At 38.4% G+C, this 18,838-nt stretch overlaps 1 protein-coding gene across 1 annotated transcript in view; it reads left to right on the top strand.

Moving 5' to 3' along the window:
• MTMR9 (myotubularin related protein 9) overlaps positions 1 to 13,019 on the top strand; it is a 40,877-nt gene extending 27,858 nt beyond the window's left edge. Inside the window, exons 8-11 of the mRNA XM_011970744.1 lie at positions 2,757 to 2,898; positions 4,534 to 4,754; positions 7,523 to 7,674; positions 10,449 to 13,019. Coding sequence (XP_011826134.1) covers positions 2,757 to 2,898; positions 4,534 to 4,754; positions 7,523 to 7,674; positions 10,449 to 10,612 — 679 coding nt within the window. The 3' untranslated portion in view covers positions 10,613 to 13,019. The remainder of the gene's footprint in view (positions 1 to 2,756; positions 2,899 to 4,533; positions 4,755 to 7,522; positions 7,675 to 10,448) is intronic.
• The last annotated feature ends 5,819 nt before the right edge of the window (positions 13,020 to 18,838 follow it).

An 18,838-nucleotide genomic window follows, 5' to 3' on the forward strand; every position in this document is an offset into this window, starting at 1 on the left:
TTTTAGAGACAGTCTTTCCCTCTGTCACCCAAGCTGGAGTGCAGTGGCACAGTCATAGCTCACTGTAACCTCAAACTCCTGGCTTCAGGCAATCTTCCTGCCTTGGTCTCCCTAAGTACTGGGGTTACAGGAATGAGCCACTATGCCCCACCTTCGGGTTCCACTTCTAATTCTAGTTCTTTTGCTATTTCCGTAACATCTGCAGTGACTTCTCCAGTAAAGTCTTATGCCCCTCAAAGTATCCATGAGATCTGGAATCAACTTCTTCCAAACTCCTGTTGACGTTGATGTTTTTAACCTCCTCCCGTGAATCACAGATGTTTTTAATGGCATCTAGAAATGTGAATTCTTTACAGAAAGTTTTCCATTTACTTTGTCCAGAACCACCAGAGAAATCACTAGCTAGGGCAGCTATGACCTTAAAATAAAACTTGAAAGTTGAAATTACTCTTTGATCCATGGCCTGCAGAATAGATGTTGTTTTAGCAGGCACAAAAACAACATTCATCTCCTTGTACCTCTCCATCAGAGCTCTTAAGTGACCAGGTGCATTGTCAGTGAGCAGTGATGTTTTGAAAGGAATCTTTTCTTCTGAGCAGTAGGTCTCAACAGTGGACTTAAACTATTCAGTAAACCATGCTGTAAACAGGCGTGCTGTCATCCAGGATTCATTGTTCCATTTATAGAGCACAGGCAGAGTAGATTTAGCATAACCCTTAGGGCCCCTAGGATTTTCAAAATTGCAAATGATCACTGGCTTCAGCTTAAAGTCACCAGCTGCATTTTTTCCCTAACAAGAGAGTTAACCTGTCCTTTGAAAGCAGGCACTGATTGTTCCTCTCTAGCTATGAAAGTTCTAGATGGCATCTTCTTCCAACATAAGGCCATTTCATCTACACTGAAAGTCCATTGTTTAGTGGACTGCCTTTATCAATGGTCTTCGCTATAGCTTCTGCTTGCGGCACTTCCTGCTTCGCCTTGCACTTGTGTGTTAGAGGGAGATGGCTTCTTTCCTTAAACCTCATGAACCAGCCTCTGCTAGTTTCCAACTTTTCTTCTACAGCTTCCTCACCTCTCTCAGCCTTCATAGAACCTTGTAGAATGGAGGAGAGTGCAGGCCTTGCTCTGGATTAGGCTTTGGCTTACGGGAATATTGCAGCTGGTTTGATCTTCTATCCAGACCACTCAGGCTTTCTCCATGTGAGCAGTAAGGCTGTGTCACTGTATCATTTATGTGTTCGCTGGAGAAGCACTTTTAATTTCCATCAAGAACTTTTCCTTTGCATTCACAGCTTGGTTAACTAGAGCAGGAGGCCCAGCTTTTGGCCTGTCTCAGCTTTTGACATGCCTTTCTCACTAAGCTTAATCGTTTCTAGCTTTTGATCTAAAATGAGACATGCTACTCTTCCTTTCATTTGAACACTTACCAGGCCATTGTAGGGTTATTAATTGGCCAGCCTAATGTCAATATTGTTATGATTCCGGGAATAGAGAGTGTCCCTAAAGAGAGAGAGTCAAAGTAACAGGTGGTTAGTGGAGCAGTGAGAGCACACACAGCATTTGTCGATTAAGTTCACTGTCTTATATGGACGTGGTTCGTGATGCCCTCAAAACTTGCAGTAGTAACATCAAAGATCACTGATCACAGATCACCGTAACAGTTGTAATAATAATGAAAAATTTTGAAATATTGTGAGAATTACCTAAATGAGACAGAGACACAAAGTAAAACATGCTGTTGGAAAATGGGTGCCAACATACTTGCTTGACACAGGATAGCTGCAAACCTTCCATTTGTGGAAAATGCAGTATCTGTGAAGAGCAACCAAGGGAAGCTCCGTGAATGAGCTGTGCCTGCGACTGTTAATATCCTAGTTCTGAAGATGACGTACAAACATGGAAGGCTACGAGTGTAGAATAAGAGTGAGAATAGAGGAAATTGCCTCTTATTAAAGCTCTATGTAGTATGTATGTACATGGGTAAAAACTGACAGTAGTAACCAAACTGGAAGCTTTTGTGTGAAGGTGGTGATTTTTATTTTTCCAAAGTTTCCTTCATTGTTTCAACAGAAAGGCGGAAGAAGGGGAGGGGAGAAGATGTAGTAAATTTAGTTTTGGTGTTTTCTTTCATTCTCTTTAGAATAACGGGGTTCCAGACACTTATGAGTCTCATGATGCAGTGGTATCTTTACCACTGACTTTCTAGATTGACAGTTTTATGTTTGTTTTTTTCCTGTTGTCATGTTTCTCAAAGTGTGGTCTAGGTCTCATTTTCCAGATTGAATTACAGTTTCTGAAGGTGTCCTTATAGTCAGCTGATGGTGGAAAGGTAGAGTCAAAGTCAGAAAAATAATTTTAGTGTATGTCTGTAGGTTTGATGAGAAGAGGCTTTAACAATGATTAAAGCGGAAAGGGTAAATGCCTTCTGTGGTAAGAACTGCTTTTTGGTTTTGTAAAAGGAAAGAAAAATTCAGCTGAAAGCTTCTATGAAATTGGTTACAACTTAAAGAGGTCTTGCCATGTGAAATTTGGGATTCATTATAGTCGTATTTTTTCCCAAGAGAAACTTATCTATCGTGTGCCTTAGATTTAGATTCTGAACTCTACAAGTCAGAGCAGAATGTTGTACTCAATACACTGAATAGACCGGACTCAGTAGACTAAAATGTTGTACTCAATAAACGCTTGCTGCTAACAGAGTTCATTGACCATGTTGGGCATTTCCCATTTGTACTCTTCCCTGATTTTCCTATCAGGGAAGGAGCATCAATATTGATTCATGGAACAGAAGGAACTGATTCCACACTCCAGGTGACCTCCCTGGCCCAGATCATCTTGGAGCCAAGAAGCAGGACCATTCGTGGTTTTGAGGCCCTGATTGAAAGAGAGTGGCTACAGGTGAGAAGAGCTGTTTGATTCACAGAGGAACTGCTCATTGATGCTGTGATCCTGGTTTGTGTGGTAGCTGACATAATGTGTGAATTTCTGATTGATTAAAATTTCTAAATGGTGTGTTTAATTTCCTGCAGGCCAGTTAATCTGTCTTCTCCTCGTTTCTGGATGTCTCTTTGCCTGTATTCCTCACTTGACACCTCCTTCACTTGGCAAACTCTTGTTGGCTGTGCTTTGTCACATACAGGAGAAATACAAAGAATGAGAAGCATAGTGCGGTCTCCCAGAAGCTGGGTCTTGATGGATCAAAGACATAAGCAGTCGGGGAATGGGGAGTGGGGTCTGTAGTTGCAAGGAAAGCACTTTAGCCCCCTCTGCCTTTTGCTCATGCTGCTCCACCCTGTGAAGCTTCCTTCACAGAGAAAACTGAATCATGTAATGTTGGATGGCTACCAAAATAAAGGTCTCATTCATAACGGGGATTGCTATCCTCCACGGAGATTGCTTTTGAATATATTTTTACTGTGTAACCTGGTAAATGATTGTATTTGAACACAAATGCTTACATATCTTGAAAGCAGATGTTTTTCTGGCAAAAAGAATATCTTGCCCTCTGGTTACAGTTCACATTTATTATGTACTAATGTTGTTACGTACACCATGTCCACCCTGCCTGACAACTGACCTTACCTCTGTTTAAGTCAGACCATCCTAAGTTTATGCTCCATATTTGACGAAAATCTGTTGAGCTATATTCCTCATGGTGCATAGTAGACAGACAAATGAGTGTGACTGACTTATTTATATGTTATTTTAATGGATATCAAAATTCTATGAACCACTGTAAAATTTCTGTGGCATTACCTTTGTCACACACAGTAGCAGAAAGACCCAGAGACAAAGCAGATCTGTGAAATTCCTAGCAGAGTATGATTCGTGTTAAGGTCAGTATTTGGGTTCTGAACAAGACAGTCAAATGAGTCTTAAATTTACTTTGGTCAGTAGATGGCAGACTCTTGCCATTCTTTTTGGGAGAAGAGGGTAATTAAGGACAGCTTTATCTCCAGTAGAAAAGTACTCATAAAGATCTTTCAACACAATAACTTTTCATATATAATTAGAGATTTACTGTCAGAGCTGACATTATAAAGTTGATCAGAGTTCCATATCTGTCTCCACTTAGGGTGAGGTTTGTATGGTGTACAAGACAATCTACAGCGTTAGATAGAGGTGATGATGATTCTTTGTTTGTACTGAGAGCTTATGTTCTTTGATTTTGCTCCAGATTTTGTAGACCTAGAAAGGTTTATTTTGTAAGTTTATTATTACTTAAGTTCGTTATTCTTCCATAGGATATTCCAAGGGCAATGCAGTTCCTGTGGTCACACCTTAGCTGCACAGCCTCATTAAGGATTTGGAAGTGTGTCTTTTTCCTTAGTTGCTGCAACTATTTATTTTATACCAAGAAATCATTAATCTGTACAACAGCTACCCTAATTATATGATGTTCCAGGTACTAGGAGTGTCACTGTAATTGTGTGTAGTGGTGTCAGTTCTGTGATTGTGTGTAGTGGTGTCAGTAGAATGCTCTGTCATGCGATCTCACCAGGATATGACTGTCACGCCTCCATCTTCCCCCAGGCTGGCCACCCGTTCCAGCAGCGCTGTGCACAGTCAGCCTACTGTAACACCAAGCAGAAGTGGGAGGCTCCTGTATTTCTTCTCTTCTTGGACTGCGTGTGGCAGATCCTTCGTCAGTTTCCCTGTTCTTTTGAATTTAATGAGAATTTCCTCATCATGCTCTTTGAGCATGCTTATGCTTCACAGTTTGGAACATTTCTGGGCAACAACGAAAGTGAAAGGTGAGTACGCTGCTCATGTGGGGACCTTTCCTTTTCCCTTGTTTTGGCTACTTTCTAAGTAGCCAAAATCTCCTAGGAGACCACGATTTGGCTCTATGTTAAAGTTAGAGCCAAATCTAAGGCTACAGTTAATTATAAGTTAAATGACCTGAAGTATATTCTTATTATGAGACAATCTCATGCTAGGTGAGAGCATGTCCTAGACTTTGTTCTGTTAGATTAAAATTAGTCCATACATGAATTAAGGGGCAACCATTTTAAATGTTAATTTCTTAACATAGGATCATAGTATCTTACATGTGGAAAAAGCCTTAATTTATAATTTAGCTCTTCCCTCTAATTTTATTAAGAAAGTAAGATCCAGAGAAGTTAAGTGACTTTTCCCAGGACGTACAGCCAGTTGGTCATCAAAAGTGTGGCCTAGAGCAGTGATCCCCAACCATTTTGGCACCAGGGACCGGTTTCGTGGAAGACAACTTTTCTGTGGACTGGGTGGCGGCAGGATTGGTGATGGTTTTGGGGTGAAACTGTTCCACCTCAGATCATCAGGCATTAGATTCTCATAAGGAGAATTCTCATAAAGGCACACCCTAGATCCCCCACACGCGCGGCTCCCAGTAGGGTTTGCGCTCCTGTGAGAATCTAATGCTGCTGCTGATCTGACAGGAGGTGGCAATACACGCTCACCTGCCACTCACCTCCTGCTGTGTAGCTGGTTCCTAACAGGCCATGGACCCTTACTGGTCCATGGCCTGGGGTTTGGGGATCCCTGGCCTAGATTACAGGTCTTCCCCCTCTTGCTTTAGACTTTGTTACACCTAGAAACTGTCCTCAGGCCCAGAGTAACAAACTCACCTCCCAGCCCAGGCACCATCAAGTGTATAGGTTCATTTAGAAGATTGACATCAGAATGATTTTTCAGGGAGGTTGCCTGATAATCTCCTTAGGGTACAATCACCAGGCTTCCTTGCCTCATTGCTGGCAGCCACCGTTTTCTAAAGCATGTGCTGTTTAGCCCTGGACTGTACTCTGGCAGGGAGGGACAGGAGGGATTGGCAATTTCTATAGCCAAGGAAGTTTGGAGAATGTGCATAATATCGTCTCCACTTAGAGGGTCACAAACACATAATCATTAAAGGCTTAAGACACCCTTCAGTAAAGCAGTGTATATAATTTTAATTCACCATTTAAGAAATGTGTTTGACGATGAATTTTTTTTTGGTGTTATACCTGTTAATATCCTCAGGACTAGCTTTCAAGAAGGGATCAAAATAGATTCCCATTCTGCTTCCCAGTTGGTAGAGGCTGCCAGCAATGCTGAATGGGAAGGATTCTGAAGTGGTGTCAGGCTCAGCCAGAACAAGTTCAGTGGTTGGCCGGCCATGGGCAGGGGGCACAGGGCTGGAGGCAGTGGATACAAGAATGTCCTGTCCTTGTCATCCCTGGTTCCTGGGAACATAGCGTGGGACATGCTATCCCAGCAGTTAAAGTCCAGTGCCACATAGGCTCTGTGACTATGTGGATTATTTTTATTGCTTGCTCAAAAAGAATGCACTAAGTTGCACATAGCTCATAAATAATGTGGTTTCAGAGACAAAACTGACTTTATAATAAAATTTCAATTTAAATAAATTCTTATGAGAATTGAATGTATTATCTTTTTGGTTGATGTAAGGTTTACCACAGGCTGTCTTTCAATCTGTGTTAAAATATATTTTTTTCTAAAACATGCCAATCGACTGTTAATCCTTCTCTGACAGTTCATTACAGGATAAAGAGTGTTCCAGAGTTTTAGAATTATTATGAATCCTGTTCATTGTATGTGGATATAGATTAAATATATATTTACATCAAGATTCGCATTGATTTTTCATGTTTGACAATCTGTATTTTATGTACATGTAATTTATTTTCCCTAAAAGCTAAGTCTCTAAAGAATTTTAAGTTTTGTTTAAAATTTGACTCAACCTCCATTTTTAATATTAATATGGGCATAAGAAGGATACAGTGGACTTTGGGGTCGTGGGGGAGGTAATGGAAGGGGGACGAGGGATGAAAGACGACAGATAGGGTTCAGTGTATACTGCTCAGGTGATGGGTACACCAGAATCTCACAGATCACCACTACAGAACTTACTCATGTAACCAAATACCACCTGTTCCCCAATAACTTATGGAAAAATTAAATTAAAAAAAAAAAACAAATTAGAGAGTGGTTATCAAACAATGTGAATAATAAAGACCCTGGGGTCTATCCAGGCATTCATATTTGTAAGCTATCCTGTTTGTTTCTGCACAACAAGCCCTTTCTTACGGAAACTATAAAAATAAATAGGACATAAATGTCGAAAGTGTCTAATTTTTATGTTTATATTGTAGGCTTCTCAGAAACAAAAAGGTTAGTTTTTTTAATACTTAGCTATTTTTAATTAAAATAGAATACCACATACAACAAAGGACTTTTGTGTACAGTCACGTTCTCTGGGTTAAGGTTTAACACCAAAGCTGATGTGACCAGACTCTGTTTTTATCCTCCTGCCAGCTTCTTGGAAGCCTGTAAAATACTCTTTGTTTGGTTGTTGTTGAGAGTTCTAATGCCGGTTGAGCTTTTTGACAAATCTATTTATTTTTCAACATTTTGTTTCTCTACTAAAAGTCTTACCTTCTGTCTTCTGCCATGCTGAGAAGAAATCGTCCTAGTAAGAGGAGCACTTAATAATGGTGGTTATAAATGAATTACTTGAATGGCAGTGTTCTCTCTTGAGCAGGTGTAAGTTGAAGCTACAGCAGAAGACGATGTCTTTGTGGTCCTGGGTCAATCAGCCCGGTGAGCTGAGTAAATTCACCAACCCCCTGTTTGAAGCCAACAACCTTGTCATCTGGCCTTCAGTTGCTCCGCAGAGTCTTCCGCTGTGGGAAGGTAAACCGCGCATCCTTTGCAAACTTCCTAACGGTCAGGTGTACACGCGGCTGCCTGTGGGTGTGTGCTGTTGGTGATATATGAAGATGGTGAGCCGGACGTGGCCCTCAGACCTGTGTGAATTGTCATTCTCAATGTGGGCATGGTTCTCTCTTTCAAATCAGTTAGCTAGCCACACTTTTTTTGTTTTCAGTTCCCATTGAGAAATTAACAGTGTTTCTTTACATTGCTGTTTATGTTGGATATTTTTTCTAGATAAGAAAGTATATTACTCTTTGCCTAAGAGAGTTGGTAGGTGGTTGGGACATGAATAAATTGTAAGCTCCTCAGGGAGGGTTTCTGTCCCTTAATTAAGCAGTCATTAGGCTAGGTTCATGTATTAAACGGTATTAAAGAGTTGCATGGCCGGGCATTCCAGTAAGTTTCTATAAATGGGTACAAAATACCATGAATGCAGTAACACAGATATTTCACTGTTCTTATGGGACTATATGCTTCATTTTTAAATCTAGTCTAAAGTAGATTTTTTTATATATACTGATTTTTTCCAACTACTGAAGCTTAGCCCCTTAAGTATTGAAGCTTGTTAATTAAAAAATAACCAAAATCTGGCCAGGTGTGGTGGCTCACACCTATAATCCCAGCACATTGGGAGGCTGAGGTGAGTGGATCCCTTGAGGTCAGAAGTTCAAGACCAGCCTGGCCAACATGGTGAAACCCCGTCTCTACTAAAAATACAAAAATTAGCCAGGCCAATTGGGTGGTGCAAGTCCATAGTTCCAGCTACTTCTGGAGGCTGAGGCAGGAGAATCACTTGAATCTGGGAGGCAGAGGTTGCAGTGAGCAGAGATGACACCACTGCACTCTAGCCAGGGTAACACAGCAAGACTTTCTCAAAAAAATAAAAATAAAAATAACCCAAATCTATCTAAACTGTATAGTTTTTCATTAAACAAAGACTCTGAAATACCATTTAATTTTTTAAAGTTAGTTTGAAGATAATAAGCACACATTTATTCATGTTTATATTTAACAGCATAAAGTATACGCAACAAGAATGGTAGCTGTTTGGTAAATTAAACCGAATTACCATTAATGCCAGTTGTTAGGCTGTGTTCTAGGATGTTATACTCCCAAAGGCAATTCGTGTGTGGAAAACTATTTGCCGTTTGTGGAAACGCCTCTCAGATTGCTTTGTCCTCTCAGTCTGAGACCGAGTCAGTTTCTGTCTCTTCTCTGGATGTCAGCTGTCACATCTAGTTCCTCTTGGCTTATCTGCCATTAGTGGCTTCCTTCCACCTCAGTTCATGCTTCTAATCTTATCTATTGAAGCGTCCCCTAGTTAGCATTGTGGGGAAATGGCCTTAGATGGTCTTGAGGTTCTGGGTGTGAGCTTTAGTGCTTTGATTTGTGAAGGAATGGTGACTGCTCAGAACTTCTCTTTGCTTACTTTCGTGATTGTTGTCACAGTCACAGTACAGGGTTTGTGATCTCTTAAATGAGAGGTTACAGTATTCTTCCCATTTAGGACTTCTGGGACAACGTACCTAAAAGCCACTGTCATGTTTAATAACTGAAATGAGCGTAGCTGTTCAGAAGAAAACCCCTATTGGGAGCTGAGTGGCCTGAAGGATGATTTAATTGCTTTGTACCAAACCTCCTTGTGGAGCTTAGAGATAAGTAATGGGATGAAATCCTTGTTCTGTGGATTAAGTCCTGCCATGCCAGAGTTTCAGTATGTGTTTCATGCTCCTCAACCTAGAGCTGGGAGAAAGAAGCTCTCTATTAGGTAAAATCCAATGGTAGGCATATATGTTGGATGAGACTGCTCTTCGGCCTTAAAATGCCTCTCTGCTGTTTAAATTTACATCACAGCTAACCATTAATATTTAGTAATTCCTGAATTAGAAGAATCAACATGGGCGGGTCAGGCTTTACGCTGTGGTTCTGCTTTCCCTTTCTGATAGAGCCTGACGTTGGGACCTGCATAGAAGGGCTCATTAGAACCCAGGCAGTTTGGTTTGTAGAGTGTTTTAATGAATCATAAAACCTTTGTGAACTTGCCAGCTGACGTGGTGCAGCCTGGAAGGTTTTCATGCCTCCTTCCTTGAGTATCTGTAAGGCATTATTTTGGTGTGGTACAGTTAACATAGGCCTATGGAGAGGAGAAAATATTTCCTTTTGGTTCATAATAAAAGGATAATTATTATTATTTGGGGAAAGAAGCAATTGCCTGCAGAATTGAAAGATTGCCTCTCACGTAACAGGGAGAGAGGTGTGTGAGCGCATGGGCTACAGTTCAGGCTTTCAAATAACAACATATGTGGTTCTGCTTTTACCATAGTTGTCACTTTTCTGGTGAAAATGTTTTAACACATTTAAGGGATCTTACATGTCTGAGCAAAATTCTATAATTATAAATGATTTATATTGTGAAATTGGAAAATTTATGACATTGTAAATTATCATCTTGTTTTCCTGAATATATCGTAGAATGGTGTTTGGATCTATTTGATAATTTTGTGGGATGTTTCTGAAGAATCAGTGAGCATATACATGCAAGTAGTGACTTCTCAGATATTGTATTCAGTTGCATCCTTTTAAGTACCTCAAGATTCCTGTATATTTTAGATTATAATAAAACACAGATGTGAGTTGTGGCAACAAAAGAAAAAAGAATGTATAATACGTAAATTATATCTTATCCACAAATATAATTTTAATCCAGTGTTTATACCTTTCTTCCTTGTGTTTTCCATTCCTGGATTCAATAGGTATTTTCCTACGTTGGAATAGGTCCTCTAAGTATTTGGATGAAGCATACGAAGAAATGGTTAACATCATTGAATATAATAAGGAATTACAAGCAAAAGTCAACATCCTTAGAAGGCAGTTGGCAGAACTGGAAACAGAAGATGGGATGCAAGAGAGTCCCTGAAAGGTCTCCTCGCACCGTTTGCAAGGACCTTCCTGGGCCCGTGTCCGCCGTTCTCTCCTTGTGCCCTTCAGTTCACTTTTACACAGTAGCCTTGAAGTGAAGGCTTTAGACGTGGGTCCCCTCTAATGTAATGGATTTCTCAATACTGTATGAATAATGAAACTTACTATCGTAACTCACGTTTCATGTGGCCTGTTAGGCCCTGTCACTTTGGGAGCCGGGAGGAGGTGCTAGTCATTTTATTTTTATGTGAAATAGATGACCTATTTAATGCCATTTGTGTTTCATGCCATTTTATCCAAAGCTTTTTCTCTGTGTCCACTCTCCAGGCAGCATTCCAGAGCAGCCAAGGAGACAGGTAATCTCTCTAGGGACTATTTGGTGGTTTAAAAAAAGGGTCAGACTTTTAAACACTCTTACCATAGAAATGTTTTTCAAAATGGCAGCAATTGATAAACCAAGGATTTTGTGTTGAACTAGCCATTTCCAGTGTCTTTCACATAAAATAGCCATTTGCTTTAAAATAGTTTTGGACTCATGAAGCTGAATCTATTCTCATTCTTGTTTGTCAAGAAAGGAAAATCTGTTATTCAAGGTAAATTATTTCTACAAGGGTGATAGGTATGGTCCTCTGATATTTACATTAAGAAGAGTTAAATTTATTTTAACGTAGACACTAAAAGTATGTGCAATATAGAATTAAAGAAGGAATTTGTTACTGATTGAGAATTGTTACTGTTGAATTGGTTTTCAGGTTTGGACCATACATATACAATGTGTATCAAATGCTGGTTGTAAAATTAAACCATCATCTAGAATAGAGTTCATTTGTTATAATCAAGTTACAAATACGGTTTTCTTAAACCAGAGTTGCACCGCCCTTGTCTAAAGTTCTTATTGCACTGGTTTGTATGCGTATGTGTGTTTTATTGTGTGCGGTTTTTTTTTAATTTGTAAGTATTCTAAGAGTTTACTAATACTAAGGTTAAAATTTTCATGTTGACCTGAGCCTTTTGCAAATTTATTTTGGCTCTATTGATTTGTCCATCATGCGTTAGGCAAATACAACTTAAGTGGAGGGGGAAGTTTATGAATGTAATATAGCTCTGTGTTTGAAACCTCAGAAACGTGTTTGAGTGTTTCAGTGTTGGAGAAACAGTGATGGCCGTATTCGCGCTCTGCTAGTCTGTGCCTGCAACGCCACATGTTTGTGGTTCGGTATTTCCCTCCTACACTTCTGTTTGGTGACATTGTTCATTTTAACAAATACAACCAATTCTAGTTTTTCTTTAAAAGGGTAGTTTATGAGTAATCTTTAAAACCATTTCCATACCATCTGTATATAACCATTAAGAAGAGAACACACTACACTGAACTCTGCTTTAGAGCTGTGTGTTGAGCTAAAAATACTGTTTTTTAAAAATCGACTAGCAAAATCTATGGCCACACTGAGAAGCCTTTGAAAATGGCAAATACTTTTCATCACCAGTTGCCCAAGTTTCATCTTTCTTCTGCTTCCTCAGCCTTGTAGCAAAGGCTACACAGCAGCCCACAGTCCACAGTCTCTTTGGGAAAATTTGCCTGCTGCCTTCTTTAAGCTCAGTTTATTTTTGACTTACTTTCTTTGCTGTAGTTATGAACCTTGGAGCTTTAAAATCCCATGGCAAGGAGCATAAGAGATGTTCTCATAGCTCTGCATTGTGTGGAATGTCTATCTTAGTTTTGTAAAAAAAAAAAAAGAAAGAAAGAAACAGCCCTCGTTCTTTTGTGGTCCCTCAAAATTGCTTGATATGCCTGTTAATACAGCTGACCTTTTTGTTTTCTTCTCTTTTTGTCTCAAGATTATATATGAAGGAACCTTTTCTTCTCAGCTAACAGGTGTATAAGGAAAACCATCTAGAGAGTTTTCTTTAGAAGTGACTCCCATTAGCCTGGTGTGGTGGTGTGTGCCTATAGTCCCAGCCACTAGGGAAGCTGAGGCAGAAGGATCCCTTGAACCTAGGAGGTTGAGGCTGAGTGAGCTATGATCGCATCAGGCCACTCCAGCCTGAGCAACAGAGTGAGACCCTGTCTCTAAGTAAAGAAAAAGCCAGAAGTGACTCCCACTGCTTCTGTTGATCAGCCATAGGGCTTCCATGGGTAGAAACTTGCAAGGGAGTTTGTATTAGGCCTGGTCATGCAGAGATGATGTACCATCAAGGTAGACCCGTCTTCCTGATGCACATTTGCTGTGCGAGCCAGAGTACAGTCATAGCACGGTATTCGCATTTCGTTTGCGCTGTCTTACTGAGACAACAATCTATACTGTTTTGGCAAGTTTGCATTTTAGTATTAATTTACAATTAGGAATTGTCCAAACTTCAGATCTGTTTACAGGTTGTAAAAATCAACTTTGGTATCAGTGTATGTTCAAAAGTATCATTTGGTAATCCAAATATTTGAGTTTTCCCAAAGCCAAAAACTGTCAAAAATAAGTCCATTATCAATATAATTTGAAGAGGTTTTTAGTAGTACTGTTAAGTTCGTCCTTTCTTGGATGAGAAGAATAAATGACATGGATACACTCCTGAGAAGACACTTGTTAAACGTTGCATTGGAGAGTTGCCTTTGATAAATGTGGCATTAAACACTTGAATGAAGAGCACGGTGGCAGAATGAGTGAGCAAGCGGATTGCCCCGGAGGAGCCCGTAATAATCACGTGAGAGATCATCAGATTCCTGCGTATTCAGCATCTTCTCTATTCATGTGGAGTGAAAGCTGGTTTTTATATGGGAGATACATAAAGTAGGCCCTGCAAAGAATATTTTTAAAATACGAAGGATCATCATAATCCTCTTATCGAACATATAAGGATCCTCAGATTTAAATAAGTACTTTTTTTTTTTAATCAGAAGAACATTGTTGGTTGATTATATATTTTTAAAAACCTGAAACTTTTTTGGTGGCAGGACCTTTCAATAAATAATTGTTTGGTCAAAAATTTTTATTTTGATTTTATTAAATGGGAAGAAAGCACGCAGAAATAGTAAAATTCAATAGGTTTAAAACTCTATAAATGTATTTTATTTCCAAGAAAACTTAGGGTCTCAAAGCAAGATTTTAAAGTGATTTTTGAGAAGACTTGGGGGGACAATAATAGACATTCATGTCAAATCCCATATGAGGGATTTTAAAACATTTCTTTGAACTTTAAGACCTGACTTAGAGATGGAATTTTATTGCTTTTTGTTTTAAAGGATTAAATTTCGTGGCATTTTATTCTTTGATTCAGTGAGTATTTGGTTTATGTTAAATAAAAAATCAGTATCATGGAAAAGATTTGACCATAATTTAGTCTCCTCAAGTGAAAAACAGGAGTAACGTTTAGTTGCACTTTGAAAACTCTGCTTAAAGGCATAACTCTTGTAGTTGTCTGGTTTCGGGAATAGCTGTTTGAATTGTCAGTCTAAAGTAGGTCATCAGGTTCACTTATTATCAGACCTTGATCTGGGATAAAGGTTTTGGTATTTGCCCACTTCTAGATAGAATGAATGAAAACAACACAAGGGTTTTACGAGCACTCTTTATCAGAAGGGTATTTCCTGGACCAAAAATGGGCAATAGTTACAATAGTTGATCCTCTGTTTTGGAGGCTTTGACATTTATCAGAGAATGAAGTCATTCAGTACATTTGATAAAGTGTTGTTGTTGTTGTTGTTGTTGTCGTCGTTTTAATTGAGCAACCCTTAGAACTGAAGAGGTTCAGAGAACTTTCCAGGTTTATACTATACCTCAAGACTATATAGATTAGCTACTGCTTATTCTTTCACATGGGCTAGGCCTGTTCTTCTCCTCCAGACCTAGTATTCTAAGTTGTTACCACATAGTATTTTTATGTTACCCACCATCTTAAAGAACATTATAAGACTCATTTCTCCATTTACATTTATTCTTAGATGATAAAATATATACTGATACTATAACTTTCTTGTAGTATCAGTTTTCTTTATTTTCTTGAATAAAATTGCTTCTACCTTTGCTTGGTCTTTATAATCCACTGTCCACAGCATCTTCCTTTAAACCAGTAGTCCCAGAAGAGACCCTCTGAAATTCTAGAACTGGGTATTAGAATGTCTGAACTTGTTATCTAAATCCTTTTTAAGAAACTTAATGTCCTAGCTCTTGAACTACACTGTGGAACAGTAGTTTGTGCCCAATTTAGTGGAAGATAATGAGGCTCACTGTAAACACTACATTGTCCTGCAGAGTAATTCTGATGAGAATTTACTGACTTCTAGAGCCATTCTCTTTAACCATCTGCAGGTCTAAGAATTAACTATATTTGTGATTTGTAATAAAACTGAGTTGTACAGCACTGCCTGTGTATGTCTGGCCAACACATTTACAATGCACGTTATCTTTGGAGAGGTGAATTACTCTACAAAATATACCCTAAATCTCATTGTTTAAAACCTTATTGATCTAATACCATCTACACAAAAACATGTTGTACTTGCAGAACTTAGTTTATAAAAACAAAGAATGTGTATTTCTTCAATAGCCGGGTATTTGGATTGTTCTCTTGATATATTTGAATGTGACTCTTGGATTTAAGTGCACTATTATTCATGGCTTACACAGTAAAATTGCACTGTATGGCAAATGTGTCTATAATGTATGCCTTGCTAAAACCTCAAGAGTGCTGTAAGGTATAGGTTTCTATATTGTGAACCTGTCTACACACACACACATACACATATAGTCTTAGGGAAAAAAAAAAAGCTGAACTTTTGTAAGTCTGTGTAACATTTTAATATTGTTTGTAATATTCACTAAGTGATAATTTCATCTATATCCTGTAACTGTAATCATTCACCTTGGGTTGGCCAGTTTGTCAAGCTTGGTTTACTGAATCAAGAAACAGTCTTGTCAAATGCGGTACTGTTCTTAGTGTGTGATATTTGTGTATGGTGTTCCTCTGCCTCAGAGGACAATTGCACAGATGGCTAATGTTAAATTTCTATAGACAATAGTAATAAAATTTGAATATATTTAAGTCCTAATAATTTAAACCTGTGGGCTTATTTTAATTTTTTTCAAATACTGGTGAAGGTTTGGATGGTGTTTCAATTAAATCTGCTACATGTTTTTTTACTTTACATTTTGAAAAAATTGAGATCTGCAAAAAGGTTGCAAAATGGTACACCGATCTCCCTAGGTTGTTCCTAGATTTAATGATTGTTCACCTAGATTGAATGATTGGTAACATTTTCCACATTTGCTTTAATACCACGTGTGTGTGTGTGTGTTACACTGTTATTTTGCTGAAACATCTGGGTTAGCTGCAGACATTGTGACCCTTCTAAATACTTCACAGGTATCACCCAAGAATTAGGATTATGTATTCTACATATTATTGATTTAGTATGTATTAATATAAACAGATGAATCAATGAGGGTAAAAGGAAAGCTCTTTCTAGAGTAGAATGCCAGCTATTAAATGTAGAAAGAAAATGGAATTAGCCACTATTTGGCAAATTATTACAGTAATCATTGACTTAGGCAATGCCCATTAGTGAATGGCAAAACTAGCAGGTGATGAAAGTTTGTGAAGAACAGAATATAATCTCCAAATAGCCTTCCACAAAATACTTACTAGTTAAAAAGGAGAAAATACTAACTTTATAGTGAAAGGAACTGGTGGATATCACCTTATCTCAGGAAAAGTTAACATCATTAGTAATGGGACATATCAACATCATGTGCCTTCTGATATGATCCGTCCAGAAACAGCACCACTGTTGGAGGGAAAAAGCAGTCTTAGGAATTCTGTAGCTTAAAATCTTATATTTAGATCTTAATCCATTCTGCATTAATTTTTGTATATTGTGTAAGATAAAGGCCCAATTTCATTCTTTTGCATATGGATATTCAGCTTTTCCCAACATTTTGTTGAAGAGACTGTCCTTTTCCCATTGTGTAGTCTTGGTATCCTTGTTGAAAATTATTTTACCACATATATATTCATTTCTGTGCACTCTATTCTGTTCCATTGGTCTATATGTCTGTGTTAATCACTGGAAGGCCGAGGTGAGAAGATCACATGGGGCCAGGAGTTCGAAACCAGCATGGGAAACATAACAAGACCCTGTCTCTACAAAAAATAAAAAATTAACCAGGCATGATGGTGCTCATCCGCAGTCCTTGTTACTCAGAGGCTGGAGTGGGAGGATTGCTTGAGCCCAGGAGTTCCAGGATACAGTAATCATGCCATTGCATGCCAGCCTGGATAACAGAGCCAGACTCTGACTTAAGAAAGCAGATCACTTATTTTGTATTTAAGTTTGTCTGATGCTAACATTGAAAAGTAACTAAATGTATAGACAACTACATCCTTCAATAATTATAATGATAAACCCTAGGAAAGGGTGAAAGTCTAATTTCCATAGATTCAGATGTTCAGTTATAACAAAAATATGAAGCATACAAACAAATGAGAAATCTGGCTCATTCACAGAAATAAAATTAATTGAAAGGAACTATCCTTAAGGAATCCCAGACTTTGGACTTACTAGACAAAGACTAAATGATTGTCTTAAATATGCTCAAAGAGTTAAAAGACGACTAAATGAAATCAGAGAAATGATGTCTGAACAAAATGAGAATATCAATAAAAATATAAAAAGGAACCAGGTAGAAATTTCGTAGCTGAAAAGTGCAATAACTGAGACAAAAAATTCGCTAGAATGGTTCAATAGTTTGTTTGTTGTTGTTGTTGTTGTTGTTTGCTTTTTTTTTTTCTTTCTGAGACATAATCTTGCTCTGTTGCCCAGGCTGGAATGCAGTGGCATGATCTCAGCTCACTGCAACATCGGCCTTCTGGGTTGAAGCAATTCTCCTGCCTCAGCCTTCCAAGTAGCTGAGATTACAGGTGCATGCCACCTCGCCCAGCTAATTTTTGTATTTTTGGTAGATGAGGTTTCACCATGTTGGCCAGCCTTGTCTCAAACTCCTGACCTTGTGATCCACCTGCCTCGGCCTCCCAAAATGCTGGGATTACAGGCCTGAGCCACCACGCCCTGCCTTCAGTAGAGTTTTTGATCAGGCAGAAGAAAGGATTAGCAAATTTGAAGATATAACTATTGAAATTATCTAGTCTGAGGAGCATAAAGAAAAGGAATTTTAAAAAGTGAATAGACTTAAAGACTTGTAGGATACCATCAAGTGGACCAACATATGGTTTATGAGAGTCCTAGAAAAAAGCAAAAAATTATTTTAAAAATAAGGGCTGTAAACATCCCAGATTTGATGAAAGACGTAAGTCTACAAATCCAAGAAGCCTCTACGACAACGTCTAATACCACAAACTCAGATTCACACCAAGACACATTATATGAAAACTATCAAAAATCACCAAGAATCTTGAAAGTAGCAAAAGAGAATCAACTCATCACATTACAAGGGATCCTAAATGGAATTATCAACTGATTTTTAATTAGAATTCATGGAGGCCAGAAGACAATGGGATGATATACTTTAAATGTTGAAAGAAAATAACCTGTCAACTGAGAATTATATATCCAGCAAAACTGTCCTCCAAAAAATAAGGGAGAAATTAAGACATGCCTAGATTTTTAAAAAGCATAGGGAGCTTGTTACTGCGAGATGAGCCTGACATGAAATGCTAAAGGGAGTGCTTCAGTGAAATGAAAGAACACTAGACAGTAAGCTGAACCCGTGTGAAGGAAGAAATATCTTCATGACAGATAAATTATAGGGCAAATATAAAAACCAGTATTATTATAACTTTAGTTTATAACATCACTTTTTATTTTCCATAGGAATTAAAAGACAAAAACATAAAAAATATTATAAATCTATGTTAGGAAGCTTGTTACCACTAGATTTGCCATACAGGAAATGCTAACAGGAGTCCTTGAAGGTGAAATGAAAGGATGGTAGACAATAACTCAAACCTGAGTGAAGAAATATTTCTGTTTGCTATGGTTTGAATATCCTCTCTAAAATGCGTGTTGAAATTTAATTGCCATTGTGATGGTATTAAGACGTCAAACCTTTAAGAGATGATTAGGTCATAAGGGCTCTGCCCTTATGTGTGGATTAATGCCATTATCATGGGAGTGAGTTAGTTATTATGGGAGTGGGTTCCTGATAAAAAAGATTCTGAAGTTCAGCCCTGATCCCTTTTCTATCTCACACACTCTCTTGCCCTTCCACCTTTTGCC

The sequence above is a fragment of the Mandrillus leucophaeus genome, unplaced genomic scaffold (genome assembly GCF_000951045.1).
Source record: "Mandrillus leucophaeus isolate KB7577 unplaced genomic scaffold, Mleu.le_1.0 Scaffold97, whole genome shotgun sequence".
NCBI lineage: Eukaryota > Metazoa > Chordata > Mammalia > Primates > Cercopithecidae > Mandrillus > Mandrillus leucophaeus.